This window comes from Lepidochelys olivacea, assembly GCF_965140295.1.
Source record: "Lepidochelys olivacea isolate rLepOli2 genome assembly, chromosome: 1".
Taxonomy (NCBI): Eukaryota; Metazoa; Chordata; order Testudines; family Cheloniidae; genus Lepidochelys; species Lepidochelys olivacea.
Genome location: NC_140411.1, coordinates 315,953,487 through 315,968,361, shown reverse-complemented (window position 1 = coordinate 315,968,361; position 14,875 = coordinate 315,953,487). Strand labels below are relative to the sequence as shown.

Here is a 14,875-nt window from a genome sequence, read left to right as displayed (position 1 = left end):
GGGGTACTGTGGACACAATTCGATGGTATTGGCCTCTGGGAGCTATCCCAGAGTGCTCCATTGTGACCGCTCTGGACAGCACTCTCAACTCAGATGCACTGGCCAAGTAGACAAGAAAAGAACCACGAACTTTTTAATCTCATTTCCGGAGACTGCGGGAACAGTGGGATAGCTACCCACTTCGCAACACTCCGGAAGTCGATGCTTGCCTCGGTACTGTGGAAGCACTCCGCCAAGTTAATGCACTTAATGCACTTAGAGCATTTTCTGTGGGGACACACACACTCGAATATATAAAAACGATTTCTAAAAAACCAACTTCTATAAATTCGACCTAATTTTGTAGTGTAGACATACCCTTAGTTTGGCAACAGGTATGACACTTTCCCATATGAACTTTGTACTTAATCTAAAAGCTCTTGTTAATCATTCCCAGTTAGAACATTTGCTCTCAATCCAGATGCAAACACTTTGAGAGGTATAAAAATTTTTACATTAGGTTCTATTTTTGATACACTTTGTATGAAAGATACTAGTTATTTAATCTAAAAACAAATTCCTTCAAATATTTTTGTTTTATAGGTAGAAAAAATTAGGTTTCTTCTGCGAAATGTTGATTTGATGGATATTAAAGTTGGTTCTGTAGAGGAGTTTCAAGGGCAGGAGTACTTGGTGATCATCATATCGACAGTATGTAAAAGTGCAATGTTTTTTATACAACAGTAATCACCATTTTAAAAGGCAACGTATTTTTATCTACCACTTATGTATCACAGCACCTAAGATACTACTTCATTTTCTAAGTACAGGCAAATACTGCAGTATGTCAGATATCATTTTGTAGTAGTTGGTAAATATTTACGTTTATATTGTAACAATTGTCTCATTTATTTTACACAAGGGTATGACTTTTTTACTTCAAACTTCGAGTACATTTAAACATAAATTGGGGAATTGAAAATTATGTAAATTTAAGCTAGTAACTATAGAGGAGAAAACTTTTAATCACTGTGATAATGAACCTGTCTACAGCTATTTGATTTATATGAAAATTAACATTCAGCCCGCTTCCTAATGAGAGGAGTGCACATGACCAGAGTCACTGCCTCAATTGATACCTTTGCTGGTAGTCTATCCAAAAGCACCAACACCAAACATGAATGGAGACTGAACTATCTTATCACCTTGTAAATTTGTAGGCTTGGCAGAATTTGATTTTTTTTTATAGTTTTGATGAATAATCTGTTTATTTTTAAGCATTTTTTTAATGTTTATCAATTTAAAATTTCAGAGTTGCAGAAAATTATGAGGGGGATCAGACGATAATTATTTAATGACAGTAGATTTTGTGATTCAGAAAGTTAAAGCCTCGTAACCATTAAAACACAAATTTCAGGATCGTATGTCAAAATATGCAAAGTATATAGCCTTAAATCAAACTCTGATTTCTCAAGCATCATTTTTTCTTTCTTTACCAAGCTGTGACTGTCAATTATTGATGGAAATACATTTTCACTGGTTTCTGTATGGTGAGATCGACGTTTATCAACATTTACCGATAAAAATCTAATGCTTCCAGGCCATATTACTTGTATTGTGATAGTACTTATCTCGATCTTAGCTCCATTACCGTAGTATGAGTGCCTCACAGTCTTTAACATATTTATCCTCCCAGCACACCTGTGAGGATACTGAGGTACAGAGATGAGTGACTTGCCCACAGCAAGTCTGGTAGAGCAGGTATTTGAACCCAGCTCTTGAGTTCCATGCTAGGAACCTAACCATAAGGTCCCATTGAGCTTGGGTGCATGTGTGTGCACACACAGGTGAAGAAGGTCTCTGCCCTGAAGTGTTCCTAATCTAAATAGGAGACAATAGGTGGATATAACATACTGGGAGAGAACAAGGAAACAACATGAAGTGTGATAAGTTGTGGTCCCAGAGTACCAGTTGTCTGAAGAAGGTGGTCCCTCCATGTTAGGTTTGAAGCATGTCTGGGCATTGTAAGGAAGCGTGCAATACTATTCCATGTACAAATACAGTAGCTTAGTCTGTGGGTTGATCAATTAGAACTTCTCTGGAGCATTACCTACCTTCACCAATAAAATTAAATAATGTTCTAAGATGGCGTTCTTCATTAAGATATGTACTACTAATTTCTCATTCTGAATTAGGATTGGCACCCCTGATTGCTGCTTCACTGGGGCCACTTTACACACCATTCTCCTTGAGCAGTCTCATCTGGAGAACTTGCCTTGTGTAGGGGATATTTAGAGTGGCAACATAGTTGGCGGGGTGAAGTTGACTGCAGTATATTTTGATGAGTTTCCGTCTCACTTATTGACTGTTGCTTTGTTTGTCTATTCGTTTTAGGTACGATCGAATGAGGGTTCATTTGATGATGATAGATACTACTTGGGATTCCTCTCTAATGCAAAACGATTTAATGTGGCAATTACCAGACCCAAGGCTTTGCTTATTATGGTGGGAAATCCTCATGTACTTGTAAAAGTAAGGTGGTATTTTTGTTTTTTCGCTGTTTAAAAAAAAAACAGAAGTGTGTGTATGCAGTATTTGTATGGTATTTGGGGGCTATGAACTGTGGGGGTTTTTTTGAGTTTTTATTTACTTGGTGTGAAGAACAATGACTCTTTGTTCTCCTTTATATGAAACTTTTTCAAAACAGTGTTGAGCACTGCTTTCTTTTAGTGTAGTTCTGGTTTGAAAAGTGATTAAAATGGCACCTTCTAACCTAACACATACCTGTCCCTATGCATAGCTGGCACATTATCTCTTGACTTTAGTGAAATGTCACTAAAAGTCAAGTAGTAATTTTTTTACTCATGTTAGCTGCATTGTTCTGCAGGGCTAGGTTTGTGAGCTGGATTCTCTTTTAGCATATTTATTGTTTTAAGTGTGGAGCCAAATTCTGCTCTCACGTGCAGAAGTTCCATTGGATGTTGCTTTCAGTAGGGTTGCACAATTGTAAAATAAAGTCAGAATTTGGCATGTATAATCTCCTACTGATGGTGGTGATGCACAAGTGTGAAAGAGTCTGGCCTGACTTTCAGATCCCAGAGGGGGGAGTTTGGAGGATGGGCAGTTGGGGTCAGGGCCGGCTCTAGGATTTTTGCTATACCCCAAGCAAAAAAAATTTTTGGCCGCCTCCGCTTTTTTTTCATGCCCCCCTGGCTCCACCCCAACTCCGTCCCTTCCCCAAATCCCTGGCCCCGCCTCCTCCCCCGGGCGTGCCACATTCCCCCCTGCATTACTTCCTGGCCCCCGCCCCCCCCATACAACCCCTGGCCCTAGTTCACCTCCGCTCAGCCTGCTCCCCGGAACGTGCCGTCGCTCCGCTTCTCCCCCTCCCTCTCAGGCGAGGGAGAGGCAGCGCGTTCAGGGGAGCAGGCGGAGCGGAGGTGGGCGGGGGGGGGGTGCGGCAAGCCTGGGAGGGAGGGGGGAGAAGCAGAGTGGCGGTGGTACACTCAGTGGAGGAGGCGGAGTGGAGATGAGCTGGGGCGGCAGGGGCACATTTCTAGGGGCGGCATGGCTGGCGGCGGAATGCCACCCCTAGAAATGTGCCGCCCCAAGCACCTGCTTGTTTTGCTGGTGCCTAGAGCCGGCCCTGGTTGGGGGAGGAAGGAGTTTTTACTTGTAAACTGAGTAAATTTCACCTAGAAACCAGAGATGCCACCAAGATGGAACCTTGGCATACTGTTTCTAGTTTCCTGTATTTAGTTTTTTCAGTGCACAGCCATCTCCTTTATTTAAATTTGTGTTCCTATCTGTGACTAAAGGGACAGTTAGAGAAAGGAATTTATACGCAATATTTTTGACTTTTCAGCTTGTGGTTTCAGTTGCGCTGGGACTCTTTATATGTTAGTACTACAGCTATTGACTTCCATGTGCTAAGAAATACAATGGGCATTGTCATCCACAATGTCAAAATACTTTTAGATATCACTTACATGTCTTTAGAATATTTAGCTCTTTTTGTCCATGTCTTCTGCATCTCTAAAGGACTTAAGAGTAAGCAAATACGTAGAAGTAGGGCAGTCAGAATTTTTCTTAGTCTAAGCCATCCTGTTGACAATCTTCCCTACCATATAGGGAAACTCTAGATTTGTTTAGATGGAGAAAATCCGTGTGAAGCATCATTCTTTAAGTTACCATCCGCAGCCTTACCTGGATATGAAAGTGTTTTAGTCCCTCCTCTCATCTTGGTCAATATGAATTTATAATTTAGAAATCAATATATTTGTAGGTAACAGTCATGATGTTTAGGTTAATTTGGATGCATTGTTAATCTTGTTAGAGAGATTCTCTTTTTGCTTAATCTTCCCAAAAGAATCCGAGTGCTCTTAGAGCTTATCTATAGTGTGTCTTAGTTCACACCAGTCCCATTTTTGAACAGAATTGCATTAACATGCATAGAACTTTTAGTGCACACCAGCAGAGTTTACACCGGTCAGTTAGTGCATGACACAAGCTGGTGCGTATTACAGTTCTCACCCCAGCTGGTGTGGATTTAAGCACTGTATAGACAAGCCCTAAGAGTCCTTGGATTATTTTGGGAATACTAAGCCTAAAGGGAATCTAACAAGCTATTAACAATGCATCCAAATCAACCTAAACAACATGAAGAAAAGGAGTACTTGTGGCACCTTAGAGACTAACCAATTTATTTGAGCATAAGCTTTCGTGAGCTACAGCTTTCGCTCACGTCATTGGATGCAAGTGAGCTGTAGCTCATGAAAGCTTATGCTCAAATAAATGTGTTAGTCTCTAAGGTGCCACAAGTACTCCTTTTCTTTTTGTGAATACAGACTAACACGGCTGCTACTCTGACACCTAAACAACATGATTATTACCCACAAAATAGTGATTTGTAAATCCATGTTGACCAAGATGAGAGGATGGACCAAAACACTTTCATTTCCAGGTAAGGAAATGAGGAGGACTACAGCTAATAAGAATTCTGTGTATTTAGAATCACTATCTTCCTGTGTGTATTAGGTTCATCATTTATAGTGAATCAAAAAAATAAGGTTAGTGTGCCTTTCCAGAATGCAGTGTTTCAGAAACTTCTAATACTTTTAGGAGCACATACGAATCTATCTGTAGAAAATGTAAATTCCAGCTAAAGACAGCAACATTATTTAATTACCTTCTGTTAACCAGTCTGCAGGTTCTATTTTTTGACCAATAATTTATTCAGATAAATTTAGGTCTCCTGTACGCTTGCATCACCTGTTAATACTCTCTGAAATACACAAATTAATTCTAACTGCACTACTGTATTTAAACATAACTTTTTTTTGGTAGGATCCCTGTTTCAGCGCTCTTTTGGAATACAGCCTAGCAAATGGAGTTTATGTAGGTTGCGATTTGCCTTCTGAATTGAAATCTCTGCAACGGTGAGTGCCTGCTTCTTCAGTATGCTTAAGTGTGGGGGCAACTTACTGTGTGTGTTTCTAAACAGATACAGACTCTAATAAGGGTATGATAAATACAGGAACATCTGTTTCCATATTCAGAAGATGTTGTTACTGAGATATAAGCGTTTCTTTTCCCATATGTGTTAATTATCAAATTCTAAGTTATATAGACTATATTGTAACTTATCAAAATTGTGCACATGTATTTGGGGAACTAGAGATTTTTTTTTTATTTTTTTTTTTTAAGTTTCCTCCAAGCCATTAAGTATGGCCTTTGGAGACCTACAAATAGGAAAAGGTACATCAAAAAATTATAAGTGAACCAAGGCCATTATATTCCAATGAGTGCCTAAAAGCTAAGCACCCAAACAGAGCTTTGTGTATCAAAACAAATTGGCTGACTGCTGTTGAGCATTCATACCAATAACTTAAAAATCTGATTTGAAAATCTATTTCTAAGGTTTCTAAGATGATGGCAACTTAACTAAGGGAGAACAGTTTTTAAAGAATGTGATTTAAGCTAACTGAGCCCCTTTTAAGCAAGATACTAGATTTACTACACAGGAATTAACTTTTTATCTAAACCAGCACCTTCTTATTCACAGGAGGGTGGTTGGATCTACTTCACCATTTGTAATTATTTTTCCCTTTTACTTTTTAACTTTAATCCATAGATACGACTTCCAGTGCTCAGGGCGTGACCCGAAGACTTTTCCATCTGAAAGTGAATGTGTGAAAAGCATTTGATCCAAAACAGAAACTCAGAACCTCTAGTTTCAGCATTGTTTTCTAAATAGTTTGTATTCCTAAACTTTAAGGGGATTTTTTTATTTAACTACAAACAACTTTAAGTTCAAAATCCTGTGCGTCAAGGTAAAGTTGCTATACTAACTTCAGTCTTGTACCAAACGAGTATAAATACCTAAAGTTTATGCATACTGTAATGTACCATTATCCTTTTGGCTTCTCAAAACAGAAGCTAAAAAGAACCAGGAACTAATATTGAATTTCTCCCATCTGACGTTTAATTTTGTATCTGTAATAGTCTACGATTTTGTAATGTCTTTTATTCAGTGCCCTGCAATCCTCTGAGTTCATGTAGTATCGGTTCAGACCCAGGCAAGTATTTCAATCCAGACTTCTGAGAAAGTTTTATATCAAAAGAATAGTTTTTACAATGTTTCAAGGATTTCTGTTTCTTCTTCTTCTTCCCCTCTCTTTAGTCTCTGGCATTTTTCTCTGAAGAAAACTATTGGTTTCCAAAAGGCTTTTTTCCTTGCTCTCATCTGTTGTAACAAATCTGTAGCTTCTGAAGGTGACTTAGCCTCTTTGGGCTGAAATATCACAAAAACCTATAATAGAGGTACTATATTTATGAAACTCATAGCTTTGTGCTGCACTTGGGCTTTGTCCAGGTTCTCATATTAACGAGAGAAAGGAAGTGGTGACATAAAGCATTACATTTTAGGCAACCTCTAACTTTTTTTTGTTTTTAATACAGCCAATAATCCCATGCAAGCAGATAACCTAGATGGCTTCTAGTGCACTTTCACAGAAAAGATCAGCTTAATGATTTGGGGCTAGGAAATTAGAATGTAGTTTGGAAGATGTCAGCTAAAGATTACAAGGGTTACTTAGCGATAAAAGTTATACACTGTAGAATAAGGTGGAAAAACACTGCAGCAGTTATGCCAAGAAACAACCTTTATTTTTTTGTTTTGGAAAAACAGTGTTCAGAAAATCCATCCCTATGAGAATGACCTGCATTAAGTTTTGTTTTTTTTTTACAGGCAAAATATGAGAACATATATATGGCTTATTTTCCTGTATAAGTGAGATAAAGAGTGTTTAGAAATTTACTGACTAACGTTTAAATAATAAAGCCTGGTGTACAAAAATAACCTCAACTGTAGCTATCCTAGTGATTTTTATGAAAACTTAGTGGTGCAGCTCCTTTCAGGATTAAGAAATACTGTAAGCAACAATATGATCCAGCCTGGACTGCCTACAGTTTCATTTATTGGGTTTCTGACTGCCCACATACCTTAAACAAAGGTTTTGATTAAAGGTATTCCCATAACAAGCAGTACAAGGCTTATAGTCACCTCACTGTTTTCTTTTTAATTTTTTTTAAACTACCAAAATTTGTGGGTTGTTTTATTTTTGTTTCCCACTTCAGTAAGCAAACAGCTGGCAGTCTTGCTATAATAGATAATAGATCTGATCAGTGGTTCATGCAATCTGATGGCCCTTTACAAGGCAGTGACCTTATGTCATGCTTTTCAATATAATACATTAGGGGAAAATCTGAAATTCATATAAGATTAAAGCCACAAGGGACAACTATATTTCAGTCCGATAGGCCACAGAATTTCACCCATTAATTCCTGCATCGAGCCCAATAACTCTTGGCTAAACCAGAGCATAGCATGTAGACACTGTTTTTGATTTTTAAGGTTTCATAAATAGACCTTTGTGATCATTTAGTCTGATTTACATAACACAGGCCATAGGATTTCCCTGTAATAATTCTGGCTTCAAGTCCTATAGCTGTGATTGAACTAGAGCACATTTTCTAGAAAAATATCCAGTCTTGATTTTAAAATCTGCAGTGGCGGGGAATCCACCACAACCCCTGGTGGGATGTTCCAGTGATTAATTATCCTAACTGTTAAAAACGTGCACCTTTATTTCTAGTCTGAATGTGTCTAGCTTGAACTTGCAGTCACCAGTGGATCTGTCATACTTTTGTCAGCTAGTTTAAAGAGCCATCTGTTACCAAATGTCTATTGTCCCATGTAGGTACTTGCAGACTGCAAGCAGGTCTCCCCCTTTAATAAGTTAAATAGATTTAGCTTCTGGAGTCTCACTGTAAGTTATGTTTTCCAATCCTTCAGTCATTCTTGTAGCTCTTCTCTGAATCCTCTCCAAATTTTCAAAATCCTTATTGAAAAGTGGTCACCAGAACTGGACACAATTCCAGTAGCAGTTGCACCAGGGCCAAATACAGGTAATATAACCTCCCTACTCCAACTCTATTCTGTTTATATATCCCGCAATCACATTTATTAGCCCTTTCTGGCCACAGCATCACACTGGGAGATCATGTTCCATGGATTATACACCATATCACCAATTCTTTTTGAGAGTCACTGCGCCTCCAGTTCCTTCTCACTGCTGCATGGTCTGAGTTGGAACTGTTAGTGTCCTCTCCTCTTTGATGCACTTTTAAAGAAAAGAAGTTTAGAAATTTTATATATAGTTAGTTTTAGTCTACTGTTTTTGCTGTTTCTTCATAGTTTAGTTTTTAGTAGCAGTTTTAGTAGGATTTGGACTTTGGGGGAATCTGTTTTCCCATTCTTCCCCCTCCCACCCACTCCCCAGCACCAACACACAGATTATGACAAAGATGCCAGGTTTCAAGATCTGTGCCTCCCGTCCACATTCATTCTCAGTCAGTGACACGCACCAATGCTACCTCTGCTGCTTGGAAGAAGCCCACATTTCATCCAGGTGCAATATCTGCAAGTCCTTCCCAAGCCGTACCCAGGAAGACCAGGCTCATCACCTCTAGAAGCACCTCATGGAGGTTGCCACGAGTCTGAAGTCAAAACCAAGCCAAGGAACACTCCACCCCATACATTGGCCTGAGAAACTCAGGAGTGTTTCTCTGGCTGCAGAGCTTAATTCCAGCTCCAGTGGTACTGCATCTACAGACCCCGTGCTGGAGCCTAGTTGGGAGGTAAGGAAGTATGCACATAAGCCTGGCAGTAAATCTTCCTCCAAGCCAAACGATGATGGGCCTTCCATGAGTTCCAGTCACAGAGAAGTGGCGGCATTCCAAGGCACACAAACATGACAAAAAATTGCACAGACCAACAGATCTGCTGGTATCCAGCCATGCACACCTGCAGTGTCAGCCTCCCTTAAGATCAGGGATCCGCCGGTTCGGGGACAGTGCTCCGCTTCAGTATAGAATGGGTAATGTTGACACAAGGTGTTGGGATACATATATCCATACGTAATCCATATATCCATGTAATATGTTATAGGCCTAGTGTGGATGACATGTGTTTGACCTGAGTTGCATGTTGATAACCGAAACGAGAATTTGAGGTTTTAAGCCATCCAGAGCTGTTTGTGAAAAATATGAGAAAGATGGAGAAATACCAGATAAGGAAATAGCATTGGGGGTATTGCCATGACAATGTACCTGTTGAAATGTATCTGTTGCAGTATAAACAAGAACTGGGGAAAGAGGAACATCTTGGGCCTGGGACTGTTTCTAAACATCTTGGGTTTTGACAATTTGCCCAGAACTGTTTCTTCCATCGGTTTCGATAGTACCACCACTGGATCCAGGATCTGAGTTCTTATAGTCGGCTGATTCCGACAGGGCATAAGAGCCACCTGTTCACTGCTGTTAGTACAATTACATGAAAGGTCCACCAGTGGTGTGGCAATACCCTCCCCTTCAGCAGCATGGAAGCTGCTGGTTGCCCTCTCCATGTGGCACTCCGCACCATCTGCCAGATCAGTCTTGCTGGCCCTATTGGGGGTCCTGGCCCCAGTACCCACCCTTGGAACCCACTCGTTCTACGAAGGAAGCTTAGCTCCTATCTCTATTTAGGGCATCCTCAGGCAGATGCTCCAAACAAGCTATGGAGGATGAACCACTCAGTCCAGTTCTGATGGTACCAGCGGAACAGGAGTGTTTCTCATTATCGTCTCCAGATGCTGCAGTCCTTCAGCCTCCCCCTTACCTCCAGATGACTTTTTCCAGTTTCAGGAACTCCTGTGAAGGGTGGCAGGCAAACAGTATATTCCACTGGAGGAAGTACAGGACAAGCAGCATCAGCTCCTGGACATCCTTCATTCCTCAGTACCAAACGGGGTTGTTCTACCCATTAACTATGCCATTCTCCAACCTGCTCAAACAGTTTGACATACCCCAGCTACTTGCACGCCTACCCTCAAGGGGGCAGAGGAGAGATACTACATTCCAGCTAAAGGGTCAGAGTTCTTTTCTCTAACCCCTCACCCAATTCCCCTGTGGTGCAAGCAGCAACAGAACGATCCAGACAGCAAAATACATGCTCCACCTCGAAAGATGAGGGCAAACTCTTGGATCTTCTGGGATGCAAGGTTTTCTCTTCAGCAAGCCTCCAATTTCAGATTTCAAACTACCAGGCCTTGCTGGCCAAATATGAATTTCTTAACTACAGTAAATTGGAGGACTTTGCCAACAAGCTGCCTCAGCAAGACCAAGCATGTTTCTAGTCTATCCTGGAGGAGGGCAAGCTGGTGGCTAGAATGGCGCTACAGTTGGCTACAGATGCAGCAGATACCTTGTCTCACTCAATGGCCACTGGTATTGTCATGAGGAGAGATTGATGGCTGCACTCATCCAGGTTCCCCAGAAAGTGCAGAAAGCCATTGGGGACCTTTCTTTTGATGAGTCACATCTGTTTAATCAGAAGACCGATGATTCCCTTTATTCCTTCAAGGATTCCAGATCCACATTACAATCACTGGATAGCTATACACCTGCACCCAAAAGGAAATTCTACTGCCCGCCGCCTAGACTCTGGTTCAGGACTCCCCAGTTCTTCCACCAGAGGTCATATAAAACTCCTCATAAGTGCCAGAAGACGCAAGGATCCCATCCTCGGGGCCCACCTTCACAATGTTCCTCATCTCATGTTTAAACCTCTCAAAAATGACATTTGAGTGCCACTAGAGAGTCGTCAACCATCACCGTGCCTACCACCATGCAACCAACCCTCTCCCTTCGAGAGTCGTCTAGCACTCCTTTTTACCAGCTTGGAGTGCAATAACAGTGGACACATAGGTCCTGGATGTCATCCACTATGACTATACAATTGAGTTCACTACGCTACCTCATCCATGTCCCCTGCCCTGATCCCTTTTCAGGGACCATATTAATGACAATATCCTCACCCTAGAAGTGGACTTCTTGCTACAAAGGGGAGCAATAGAGCACATCCCTTGGACCTATCAGGGCACGACGTTCTATTCAGTTAGGCTGCTGACCAGGAAGTAATCTTCCAGAGACTCAAAACATGATTGCAGACTCTCTAATTAGAAGATTCATCGTTGATCACGAATGGGAGCTGCACAACTCCATAGTGAATGACATCTTCTGCCAATGGGGGACTCCCACCAGAAACTTCTTTGTTTCTCACATCAGCAACAAATAGAGCACATACTGCTCCAGAAAGGTGTTGGTATCCACTCTCAAGGCAATGTCCTCATCTTCTGCTGGTCGGACCAGATCAACTACACATTTTCCCCACTCTCCCTCTTATTCCATGAATCCTCCACAAGATCAGACGGGAGAGGGCCAGGTCTATCCTGATAGCCCTGTTCCGGTCCCGCCATTTTGATTTCCCACACTTCTCCACGTCGGCCCGTCCCCGAATTCCCTTACCCTCTTCTTGGAACTGCTTGTGCAACACAACAGCAGGATCAGACATCCTGATCCACAGACATTTCACATGAGAGCTTGGTATTTGGATAGGCATCTTCTCTAGAACAGGAATATTTGTTGGCATTACAAGACATCCTTTTAAGCCACAGGAAAGAGTCCATGAGGCGTTTTTATCAGCCCAAGTAGAAACGCTTTGCCCTCTGGACCCAGCAGATAGGGGCTTCGCCCCTGAGGAAGTGGACATTCCCCTTCTTTTAGACTTTCTGTCCCTGAAGACGTTTGGACTTGCCCTCAATTCTGTAGCAGTTGGTTATCAGTGTCTTCCATCCCCCACACCTGTGTAGAAGGGCACTCCATATTTACACACCCGTTGACTACCAGATTTTGGAAGCGTCTCAGGACTTTCCCACACACACAACCTATTGTCCCCAGTGGGACTTCAACCTTGTTCTCTCAGCGTTGACTAAATCACCCTTTGACCCACTGGCTTCATGCTCTCTGTCCCTCCTTTCCATGAAGGTCAAGCTTCCTGGTAAAACATTGTTGGGAAAAGCCACTTCAGCAGAAAGCATCAGCAATCAAAGAAGGATACTAAAGGATTTATAAAGTAAGCCTGTTAGTTTTAACTATAACTTAGAATATAGCGGGAGTGGGTTTTTTTTACTAAGAATGCATAAAATACTGTTACTAATTGAGACTTTATCTGTGTAAATTTTAGAACAAATTCAAGAACTGCTGTCCATGATTTTTTACAAACTGGCGATTTGTAGCAAAGCGCTTTGCTTGGAATCATTTACACTATATGCTGTCATAATTTAAATGCTCTTTTAAACGTGTAATAAGGAATTAGTGTAAGGCAGCGGTTCTCAAAATTCATTGCACTGCGACCCCTTCTGACACCAAAAGTTACTCCATGACCCCAGGAGGGGGCACCGAAGCCTGAGCCCACCCAAGCCCCATTGCCCTGGGTGGGGGAGCCAAAGCCTGAGCCCCACTGCTCCGGGGAGGGGGAGCCAAAGCTGAAGCTCAAGGGCTTCAGCCCCAGGCAGGGGGCCTGCAACCTGAGTCCTGCTGGCCAGCGTTTCCGCCCCGGGCTCCAGCAAGCCTAAGCCAACCCTGGCGACCCCACTCAAAGGGGGTCACGACCCACAGTTTGAGAACTGCTGGTGTAAGGGGTTTTGTGCCTTCTTTAAGATTTTTAGATCATATTGTATTAGGGATTATTAGCTACATTAATAAAATACTTTATTTTGGAAGTATAAAGTAGTAGTAGTAGTAGTGCCTATGTCAATTACTTTATTGGAAGGTTATATCCATGTCCTTTAGTGTTTTCTGTAACAACTCCAAAAACTGATACCTCAGGAAAGACAGATAAAGAGGCAGTAGGCTTGGGATGCCAAAAATCCATTTTTCAGGGCAACACCCTGAGTTTGAGAATGTTGATGTGGACAGAAGCTTCTTGAGGAGTCCATTTGCCCTGGCCTACAGAGCCTTGGAGATGGGCATCCTAACACAGCAGGGAAATATCCATGGTAATGAACCTTTGTGGGGGTGGATGCAAAAAAATGCAACTTCCACACAGACTTTGAAAAGATCCTTGCACCAGTTGAGGGAGCAGAGAACTCTGAGATATGGTCACTTGTTTGGATAGACTGTCTGTTGGCGTGTAAACAGTCCTGAGCCGGTCCTGAAGGTATTTAAGTTGTAGTCTTGCATGGGAGGACCAAGCTGTCAAAATGGCTGTTTAAAGAAAGGTGCAGACTGGGAGGTAAACGTAAAGGGTGAGACCCCCTTCTTGTGAGGTCTGGACCTCTTTCTGGAGGGGTCTACAGGACTTCTATAGGTCTGGTATTGAAAGGGTCACGGTTGTTGAGCAGGCTGCAGTTTGCTAAATCGTCTCTTTGTTGCAGGCCTATAGATCCTGAGAGATTGTGTCATCCTGGAATTCTTGAGAGCGAAGTGAACAGTTGGTGTCGCTACTGAAGAGCTTCAAAAGAAAGGTTCTCCACTGTGTTCTGAACCTCCCTGGGAATGCTGGAGGTTTTATAGCCAAGAGGCTCACCGAATGATAGCGATTGCTATCTAATCTAGGGAGCCTTCATGATCATCTGGCCTTCTCAAATAAGAGCTTAAAATGACTCTTTGGTCTTGTAGCAGGTAGTCAATGAAATATGCTTTATTAGATTAAACATGTACATTTTATTGTCGAGGCTTAATAGTTCGTGACCCTAAACTGCAGAGCAGCAGAGGAGTAGCTCTTTTGGCCCAGAAGCTCCAGCCACTTGAGCTCTTTATCTGAGAGAATCTGTTTGGAATAAGCTTGTTGATGGCTCCTTGTTTTTACTGCTTCCACTACAAAGGAGCTGGTAGGAAAAAAGGATGGGAAGAAAAAAATCTACTACCAAGGATGGGAGGAAAAAAACTCCATCCCCTTGGCCGGGACATAATACTGTTTTGTCAGCCCTCTTCCACGTGGCTGGGCTGATGACAGGTGTCTGCCATACAGTAGATTGGTGATAGTAAATCTATTAATAGGGTAAGACAGCCTTGCCCTAGGAAGCAGAAAGTTCACCAGGAAGTGTGTGGCGGTTCCTTGACTTTCTCCAGTGGGACCAGAGGGAGTCTAATCTCTTCAGCAGCAGAGTATGGGGGCAGGGGCATAACCCCCTCAGCAAGGCAGGATAACAGCCTCTTGTATCACATCCGGTAAGTTTTCTAAGCTGTTCTAACTCCTATGTAAAGAAATCAGTGCCAGAGAGAGCACTGTCCCACACAGCTGGAAGCAGGCAGAGCAGGAGAAAAACTTAGTGAATTTTACCTGCTCCAATTAGCATAACAAAAATCGTGACAGTATCAATGTTTAGACATACATAAAATATAGATGTAACTAATTTTACAAATATTAGATAGTGATAGTTTATAGCAGGTTTAGCTAGAAATCCAAAGTGGCAGCCATAATGATTTTATTTAAAAAATCAAAATGGTG

At 41.8% G+C, this 14,875-nt stretch overlaps 1 protein-coding gene across 4 annotated transcripts in view; it reads left to right on the top strand.

Moving 5' to 3' along the window:
* MOV10L1 (Mov10 like RNA helicase 1) overlaps positions 1 to 14,671 on the top strand; it is a 97,346-nt gene extending 82,675 nt beyond the window's left edge. For 2 of the 4 annotated variants that reach the window (XM_084610388.1, XM_084610387.1), the window contains exons 24-27: positions 583 to 690; positions 2,374 to 2,511; positions 5,326 to 5,417; positions 6,113 to 7,319. In XM_084610388.1, coding sequence (XP_084466514.1) covers positions 583 to 690; positions 2,374 to 2,511; positions 5,326 to 5,417; positions 6,113 to 6,185 — 411 coding nt within the window. In that variant the 3' untranslated portion in view covers positions 6,186 to 7,319. Of the gene's footprint in view, positions 1 to 582; positions 691 to 2,373; positions 2,512 to 5,325; positions 5,418 to 6,112; positions 7,321 to 13,799 lie in introns of those variants that run through there. The other 2 variants (XR_014709111.1, XM_084610389.1) reach the window with 2 other exon arrangements.
* The last annotated feature ends 204 nt before the right edge of the window (positions 14,672 to 14,875 follow it).